Source organism: Triturus cristatus, chromosome 7 (assembly GCF_964204655.1).
Source record: "Triturus cristatus chromosome 7, aTriCri1.1, whole genome shotgun sequence".
NCBI classification, from domain to species: Eukaryota; Metazoa; Chordata; class Amphibia; order Caudata; family Salamandridae; genus Triturus; species Triturus cristatus.
The window spans coordinates 782,710,110-782,720,044 of record NC_140590.1 but is presented as its reverse complement, the minus strand read 5'-3'; the positions used below and the strand labels follow the sequence as shown (position 1 = coordinate 782,720,044).

At 45.2% G+C, this 9,935-nt stretch overlaps 1 protein-coding gene across 3 annotated transcripts in view; it reads right to left on the bottom strand.

Moving 5' to 3' along the window:
• Nucleotides 1–379: 379 nt before the first annotated feature.
• The window catches only part of RNF145 (ring finger protein 145), a 248,514-nt gene continuing 238,958 nt past the window's right edge, over nt 380–9,935 (bottom strand). For all 3 annotated transcript variants that reach the window (XM_085617590.1, XM_085617591.1, XM_085617592.1), the window contains exon 11: nt 380–2,167. In XM_085617590.1, coding sequence (XP_085473716.1) covers nt 1,538–2,167 — 630 coding nt within the window. In that variant the 3' untranslated portion in view covers nt 380–1,537. The remainder of the gene's footprint in view (nt 2,168–9,935) is intronic.

The following is a 9,935-nucleotide window of genomic DNA, read 5'->3' as shown; positions in this document are numbered from 1 at the left end:
TTTCATACATTAGTCGCAACTGTAAGCTATATCAAACCAGCATACGATGTATGACAGCTGGAATTGTGGAGTATAGTGAGGCAAATCATACAGGAACAGCGCATGATTGCCATGATCTAGAAAAGACAGATGATGGGCATGGAAATGGGAGGGGGAACAGGTGGAGTTTAAGGAGGAGGAGGCAGGGGATGGTTGGCCAGGGCAAGGGCCCAATGAAACATGAATGGAATATCAGAGCTACTTCACTTTGAGCTTTAGCCAACTAGCAAATGTTGCTTGGTTCCAGTTATACTGTTTAAATAGCTTGCACCTATAAAAAAAGCTTTTTTTAAAACAACACTGTACTTCATTCAACAGCAGACTGATTACCACCACTCAATGCATGTTCAAATGTCATTTATTAGGACATTTAACCTATTGTCAGTCTACATCCAAATGTAACACTAAAAATGATTTAAAAAAATTACTTCATAATTTTGAAGTCGGACAGGAACACTACCTTCCTTTAAAGCAAAGCGGATTTGTATAAATAAGTCACTATTTTTATATCAAAATTCACATATAAAATTGCTTCATTTCTATACATTCAAACTAAAGCAGTTATATGGAGGTAAAAATTTAAATACGACAAAATCTCTTCAAAAAGGAAAATAAAGGTGCAAATCCAAAGAACTTTGGGTTGCTGGCAGCTCTTGGTCATACACATCACTGCATATTCATTCCCAAAAGTGCATAATTGGCCTCAATTTAATACTGTTAAATCAATTGCAAGAATTGATGGTTACACATAATTCAACAACCCCTGAGTACCCTGTCAGTAATCTAAAGCTCCTCCCACTTTCACACCTCTAGTTATTGAAAGTGATCTCTGGAACTCGAGTTTTACATCATAAAGGGACAAGAGTCATTTTACAAAAATCTAAATAAAAGGGAATATAGATATATATTTAAGTATATATATCCATCACATTTCCTCTTGAAAGCGGTGGACACATTCCCTGCAGTTCCAGCTGTAGCAGATTAATGTCATTGTGCCCCCCCACAGAACCTGATGTGTGAGTATATACGTGTACACAGCGTGCATGTGCATGCAAGCGCGTGCATTAATCTGCCCACATAAGCAGCCCTTTCCCTTTTGATTCTCTTGGGTGCTGTACAGAACTCTCACACAGCTCTGAGTCAAAGGACTTTCAGGGAATCCTCAGGCTCTGCTTTCCTCCCTGCAATACGAGGGCTGGGAGGGAAGTCTCACTGCCCACGGGGCTCCCTGCAGATGAAATATTCTCAGCCAGCAGCATCCATACTGCAGAGCTGCTGTATCAGCCTTTCCTTGCAGAATGTTCACAAGGAGCCTTTGCCACCCTCTCAATCAAAGTGGCTGCACTAGGAATAGACAGCCATTTCCAGAGCACAGCTCCAGCCAAAACATCAACATAACCCGCTCCAGATATTACTAATGACACTTTATCAGCATTAACTGTGGATCTGGTTGAAGGAAGCTGGGGTGGAAAGCACGTCAAGTGTACAGGAAGTGCTCTCAGCAATGTCTCTTCCCCATGCTAGAATCCGCTTCAAATACTAACGTAGAGATGCAGTCCTCTGTAGCATCTTGGCTCCCTCGCTTCTCGGACTGTCTCACCTGGCCCACTGGACCATTAATGACTGGATGCTCAGGAGTTAAAACCTCATCCCACCCAAGCAACGGAGCAGCAAATCTTTCAGTAATGCCTTCCCGACACTTCACCCCTTGCTGCTCCTTCCTTAAGGACATGCTGGAGTCTGAGCCATGTAGATTCACAACTTCGTGCCATCTCACCGGCAAGAGTTTTTCTTGGGTCATATTTGGGCATGTAGTCTCATTCTTTCCCGGTGTGCTCAGACAGGCTTGCTCTGTTGATGAATTTCCAGGATTCACGGTGTTCAGGTCCTGACATACTGAAGCTGCTGCTTCTTCAAGTGTTGGCTGCTTAGCAGGTTCTGGTTCAGCGGCTAACGGCTCAGCTACCACATTTGGGGCAGGCATAGCTTCTGGTACTGGTTGCTGTTGTGAAGAGTTTTTCAGCTGGCAGTGGCATAGGGGGCAGGTCTCTTGTACATACAGCCATTTTTTAAGACATCCAGCATGAAAGAAATGGTTGCAGGGGGTGATAATGGCATTCTTCATGTCCTGTAGAGGGGGGGAAAAAGGCATTTAGAAAAAAGCGTTATCAGTGCACATGTTTAGACATACCAGAAAACAAACCCTCTTAAAATTGAGAATCTCTGACTGTTTCATGGCGCTTCATTCCCTAAAGTTAGACTCTGCAAGACAAACATTTTACCTTCAATTTGCAACAGCTTCTAAGACCCTCCCTTCTCCCACTGGAAATCCCCGACTTCCTCTCCTATAGACCACTAACCCAAGGGAGTCTATTCAACAAAAGCATGTGCCATTACCTCCACTGCAACAGCTGCCCAGCCCTGAACAAAAGAGCTGAATGTGTCATGGTGGTAATTCTCCATTTGCGTTTGCTCCCCTCAACAAAATTATCTACCAAGCCATGTTTGCAAACATGAGCTCTGCCAAACAATCAGTGCACAATATAAGCTCAGACCATGGCTAAAACGGCCAGGGCCATGGTTAAAAGGCCATCTACAACACAGTCCCCAAACTTTGCAACTATCTTCATGGCGTATAACTGCCCGCACATTTGGCACGGTCAACATTAACATCCTCTCATCACAAAACGCCCTCGCACCCTATCAATGTTCAGAGCCTTCAAGCTGCTTTATCTCCATTAAAATGTTCTTTCTATTATGTAAATGTGTATCGTTACTTGTATAGAACAAACGTAGCTAGGAAGCAATGGAGCACAAACTAACTGGAGCTATTACGGTCTTCTAGAAAATAAGAAAACATTGTGTAGCTGTAGAAAAACCCAACTGTAATCAAAAAGTAACACACATACCAGGGCCGTTCCCACAAACTTAATAATCTGCATATGAAAAGTAAAAAAAAAAAAAAAAAAAAGTTTTCTTTGTTTTGTCCAGGTTTGCTGTGTGCTATTAAAACTGTGTAATTTTTTCATGTTCCGCTTTTGATATTATAAGACACTTTTGGTACCATGGTCAACCAATTTAAACTTTAATATGCAGCTGCCACTTATTGCCTAGGAAAGATCTCCCACCAACAAAAAAAGCAGCTATAAGAAGCTGCTTTACGGTTGCTCTCCATATTAAATGTTGTCATGAAACAAGATCTATAATATGTTGGTGAGTTATAATAATATAAATCCAAACATGGAAAGGCTCAAGCACACATGTATTCAAGTGTAATCAGATATTTCGGTGCAGATTGGTATAATCTCCTGAGTGAGAGATAGGAGTAAATTAAATAAACCAGCGTTTTCCACCTCCCGTGGAAAGCGTCTCCAGTCTGCACTCAGTTCAAGGAAGTTTCAATAATTCAGATTGTAATCCAAAAAGTGTTAAGGAAATGTTAATTTATTTTCTTTTTTCATAACTTTACCCGTTGTGACGTTGTATTCACGTTTACAACTTTTTCAAAATGTAACTATTATGCCCAATGCATTTCGGGCTACGCCCTTCATCAGGGCCCAGTCCCTACAAAAACAGAAGAAACTATATTCAATAAGAAATTCGTCCAATCTTAATATGAGTAATAGCCATGCACACTTTGTGCTATTAATAATGGTGAACAAACCTCTATAAGTTTATATGATGATTTAACTGATAATTTCTGTAATGTCTTCTCTTATTTCCTCGTAGTAGTGTTCTTTAAAGTGTGATGCCGAGTGGAATACAAATCCCTTAGCGGGGGGCGTTGCCAAGATGGCGGAGTGAGCGGACATGAAACTGATCCCTCCGCTCCGGCCTTGACCAAAATAGCCATATCCCGGGGTGCCCAGCGGTACCCGGACAGGGATATCTCTGGGGACGCCAGGGGCGACATCTGGAGATTCGATCCGGGCTGATTCCCCGGAGCGAAACGAGAGCGCCTGGAGTGTGCATCGACGCGCGGCAGCTGCCCTTGAGTGACGAGCCCAGCACAACCAGAAGCAGAGTTGAGCTGCGATCGTCCGCTGCCCTGCTGGAGAGAGGCTAGGGGGCAGCAGAGCAGGACCCACAGCAACTGTCACAGATCGCTCGCCGCGGGGACAGCGGCCGAGACCGGTGAGGAGAAAGGCTTGGCTGCAGGTAGCCGTCAAGCACCGGGGATCCGGCGAGGCGGAGGCAGCCCTCGTGACACCCGATCCCCAGAGAACTGAATGCCAGGGGCCTGGGAGGCTCGAGCGGGAAGCCGGGGAGAAAGGTGAGAGCGAGGGGGCAGCGGAGCGGGCCCAACACAGACCACAGCAATGCCAGCACCTCGGAGGGATTCCATTGCGGCCTGCGAAGAGAGGCGTGGCCCAGGGCCCCCAGCGTGCTCCGGAGACTAAGCGACGGGGCGGTCTGATGGCTTCCTGACACCTCCCTTCCCCCACACTTAACTTTCCAGACCCGAGGGACCACATAAGACAGCGAGAAAGGGGGAACACCTGAAGCACACAGACCCACCGAGCAGGGCCCTGAGAGATCGTCAGAGGCCTGCCGAACGCGGACCGCCCAGGCCCTGATTGAGGTACCAGAGCAATGCGGAGTTGAGGCACCAGCAGAGACTACGGGAGGGGTTGCCTGATATCCACCCCTCCCACGAGTAGGAGGAGGCCCCAGACCTGGCCTTCCGACGACTTGTGACTTGTCTGCATTTCAAGGCGTGTCCTGGTAGTGGGGGAGGTCATCGACCGCACCAGACATACCGCCTGGCCGATTCTCACTCGCCCAGAGGAGACACAGAGGGCCTTTCTAGGGGACGTCCAGACTGCAGACATCAAAATAGACAGGGATCACCAAAGCGGGCATGCCTAGGGCCTCAAATCTGCCCCCACCAGATAACTTGGCATGTATTCACAGCTTCGCACTGAAGGAGCGCATCCTCCGGAAAGCGAGACTCTGCTCTGGTACACTTTCGTGGCCACTCCCTTCAATTTTTCAAGATCTTTCGGCCATCACGCTATAGAAAAGAAGTGAGTTTTGCCCGGTGGAGGCCTTTCTACAGGAGCACAACACTTCATATTCTTGGGGCCATCCCTTTCGGCTAACTTATCAGTTGTGCTCCTTCCAAGCAGCCTGCGACATTCTCCATATAGACACCATGAAGGGAGCTATCGGGAATAGCAAAAGGGCAGGCCCTGGGCCTAGTAGGTATCTGAGATGGAGGAGGAGGTCGAGGGGCAAGGGGATGGCCAAACCAGACTCCGATACAATAGATCAAGAGAGAAAAGCAGTTCTGGAGAGCATAGCAGGAGATTTGGTGCACAACCAACATGGCGATGATGTCGAGGACGCACAGTAACCCGGGATTTCACGCTACAGTAGCTGTCGAGGCCGGGGGGAGTGAAGGGGGCGGGACCCTTGCTGAATGCCAATGCCCACTATGGACCCCATGGTTTTTCTTACTCCGGAGATGGCGGAGGTTGCCCTTGTGGCTCAGCCCCTTCCAGATACTACAGTTCCCTTTTGTTTTTGTCTAATTGTTTTTAGTTAATAGGTACCAATGCTTGAGATCGCCAAGGACTGGAACTAGCTGACTCTGCAACTCCCTCACATAAATTATTGAGATGCAAGGGCACAGTACACGTAGAACCACCCTTTCCTGGACAAAAGAGCGACGGGATGACACATAGCTTGACCCTACTCTCACACGACGATGACGGATGAAACTTTGAAGATACTCTCTCTTAGTGTGAAGGTTTTGAACATCCCTGTCAAAAGGAGGGCCATTGTTTCATACCTAGAGCACACAGAGCCCGATATATAGTTAATTTTAGTAATAAAAGTAGAAGTTTTGGGCACTTTCTTGTTGCAATGTAACACTTTGTCACTTTAAATCATTTTTCACATCAGGCATATTTTGCATTACGAAAGAACTTCCGGGTTAGTAAGGGCATTTAAACACGGTATAAATTACGAATGCTTGAAATTGTGAAGACGTGGCATATGCGGCTTTGCAGGTAAGCTCACTCTCGGGGAGACAGTTTTAAGAGATTACCATTGTGTGCGCTAGTTTTACCAAAGAGGTAGGTGCACTACTTAAGTGCTCCGCTCTTCAACTTTTCAGTTTTTTAGTAGCACGACATAAAAAAAAGCATGAGGCAGATGCTCTGCCTACTCACTTATCTGATTATTGAGAGATATTTATCCTGTCTAAACACTATTTTTAGTTTAAGTTTCACAATTATATGCATGAGATAAACGGTTTACCTTCACCGGTCAGTTAACTAATATCGCACATTTTTCGAATAATGGTTTAACATTGAGCACCATAACGTTCACTACTTGATTATTATTCCACCAGGCATCACTCTTTAAAGAACACTACTACGAGGAAATAAGAGAAGACATTACAGAAATCAGTTAAACCATCATATACATTTATAGAGGTTTGGTCACCATTATTAACAGCACAAAGTGTGCATGGTTGTTACTCCTATTAAGATTGGACAAATTTCTTATTGAATATAGTTTCTTCTATTTTTGTAGAAACAGGCAAATGATGAAGGACGTAGCCTGAAATGCATTGGGCATAATTGTAAAATTGCTATAAAGTTGTAAAAGTGAATTTAACGTCACAATGAGTAAAGTTATGAAAAAAGAAAATGAATGAACATTTTCTAAACACTTTTTGGATTACAATCTGAATTATTGAAACTTTATTGAACTGAGTGCAGACTGGAGACGCTTTCCACAAGAGGAGGAAAACGCTGGTTTATTTCGGTGGAAATTATAAACCACAAGGTACTTCCTCAGCCTCAAGATTCATGCATCCAGCATAGCATTACTGGACCGCAAAACACATTAACTCATCATCATCATAATCTTTATTTGGCTTATAAAAACAAACCATAAAAGATAAAAATAAAACATAAAAAAAACTGTAGAACAGCACCAGACAAAAAATTAGCCACATAAACGCAAGTCTTCACATCAGATATTAACATAAGCTAAAGCAAAGCAGGACGAACTTGAACAAAAAGTGTTCAAACAATGGCATAATGAAAGAACTGTCAAGCTTTTTTAAAAAGGGACAAAACAGTGTTGCGAGGCGTAGTCACATTTACATGGGGATAGGGACCGATTCAAATTAGATCCCACAAGGTATGGCCAGCAAATGGTGAATAAAGTTCAGCCTAAATCTAGTCAATAAAAAATGATGATGATTCAATAAATCAAAAGTTAAATAAAGCTCCATAAAAAACTGTGGTTTGCAAGGAAGGAATATGCTACTTACCAGTATGCATCTGTTCTTGGCATGTAGAGCTGCAGATCTACACACTTTTGCATAGATCGCCATCTGGTGTTGGGCCCGGATGTTTGCAGTTTGTTTTTCCTCTTGGAAAGTCTTTGGAAGTCACGAGGTCGGTGACTCCTCCCTTGGTTCGTATTGCGCATGGGCTTCGACTCCAGCCACAGATTGTTTTTCGCCAACAGGGAAAGATGGAGCGTAGTAATAACAGTGAAGAAACCCATGTGTGTTGTATCTAAATAAGATAGACCGGACCAGATACAGGTAGAAGGGGAGGCGGGTGGGCGTGTGTAGATCTGCAGCTCTACATGCCAATAACAGATGCATACTGGTAAGTAGCATATTCCGTTCGAGGCATATGAGCTGCAGATTACACACTTTTGCATAGACTTTATAGCAGTTCCCAACTTTAGCGGCGACCACCGGTATCTGCTGCAGTGGTTTGAAATAGTGTTTTTAGTACAGCCTGGCCCACACTAGCTTGTTGCTTGGTTTGCACATCTACACAGTAATGTTTAGTGAAAGTGAGCGGTGTTGACCATGTAGCTGCCTTGCAGATATCATCTAATGGGATGTTCCCTAGAAAAGCCATAGAAGCCCCTATCTTTCTTGTAGAGTGGGCTTTAGGGGGGAACAGATAGCGTGCGTTTTGCTTTGTGGTAGCAAATCTATATGCATTTTACAATCCACCTAGCTATCCCTGATTTAGAGATGGGGTTGCCTTTGTGAGGTGGAGAGAAAGACAAACAGTTGCTTTGTCTTCCTGAAAGGTTGTGTTCTCAGGATATAGTAAAGCAAGGCCCTTTTAACATCCAGTGTGTGTAGAGCCCTTTCTGCAACAGTGAGGTTGCGAGAAAAAAAACGGTAATTCTACCAATTGGTTTAGATGAAAGGGTAAGATGACTTTGGGTAGGATTTTTGGGTTGGTACGTAGGACAACCTTGTTCGGGTGCATTTGGAGAAAAGGTTCTTGTATAGTAAGTGCTTGTATCTCACTGACCCTTCTAAGGGAGGTGATGGTACAAGGAAAGCTGTTTTCCATGTGAGGAATTGCAGTTCGCATTTATGCAAGGGTTCAAAAGGCGGTCCCATTAGCCTTGTGAGCACTATATTTAAGTTCCACACAGGTGAGGGTGGCACTCTGGGGGGAATTATTCGTTTTAGGCCTTCCATGAAGGCTTTAATGGCAGGCACTCTAAAAAAGTGATAGGTGCTGTCTGTTTTGTAAGTAAGCGGCAATTGCTGCGAGGTGTAGCCGAATGGATGTATATGCTAGGTTACATCTTTGTAGGTGTAGTAGGTAGCATATGATGTGCTGTATGGATGCGTCTAGAGGGTTGATTGTGTTGTTATGGCAATAAACAACAAATCTTTTCCACTTGGCAGCGTAGCAGGCTCTAGTGGTAGGACGTCTAGCTTCTCTGATAACATTCATACAGTCAGGGGGAAGGTTAAGGTATCCGAATCCTAGGATCTCAGGAGCCAGATCACAAGGTTGAGCTGAGCTGGGTCCGGGTGTCTGATCTCTCCATGGTTCTGGGTTAGGAGGCATGGTGAGAGGTGCAACTTTTGGTGTGGCACTACTGAGAGTTCCAGCAGCGTGGTGTACCAGGGTTGTCTGGCCCATGTTGGAGCTATTAGAATCAGTGTGAGGGAGTGCTGTTGTAGCTTTCGCACCACTAATGGAATTAGTGGGAGAGGTGGAAAGGCGTATGCAAATTTGCCTGACCAGTTCATCCATATCGCATTGCCTTTGGACAATGGGTGTGGGTATCTGGTGGCGAAGCTTGGGCATGTTTTGTTTTCGTGGGTGGCGAATAGGTCTATCTGTGGATGCCCCCACATCTGAAAGAACGGGTGAAGAACCTGCGGGTAAAGTTCCCACTCGTGGATCTGCTGCGTCTGTCTGCTGAGCAGATCTGCCATGGTGTTCTGGACTCCTGGGACATGCTGGGCTAGGAGAAAGATTGTGTGGAATTGCCCATCTCGATATGCTCTGTGCTAGTTGAGAGAGCTGTGGAGAGTGTGTGCCGCCTTGTTTTTGGATGTAGTACATGGCGGTCATGTTGTCTGTGCGGATAAGGACTGCCTTGCCTAAAATCTGTGTGTGAAAGGATTTTAGGGCTAGAAAGATTGCCAGTAACTCCAGATGATTGATGTGGAGTAACCTTTGTTGCGGCGTCCATGTGCCCTGCACTGTGAGGTGTAGTAGATGAGCTCCCCAGCCGGAGAGCGATGCGTCTGTTGCCAGGATTATTTGTGGAACCGGGTCCAGGAACGGTCGACCTCTGGAAAGATTTGTGGTGTTCCACCACTGCAGAGAGCGATGGGTGCGACCGTCTACCAACACCAGATCTGTCAGTTGCCCCTGGGCCTGGTTAAATTGGTGCGCTAAGCACTCTTGGAGTGGACGCATCTGGAGTCTTGCATGAGGCACTATGAAAATGCAAGAGGCCATCATCCCTATCAGTTGCATAAACACTCTTGTTGGGAGGGAGTGTTGAAGTATGAATTTTTGACGCAAAGCCTGAATGCTTGCGATCCTTGCCGGATTAGAGTAGGCAATGGCTTTTGAGGTATCTATGGTGGC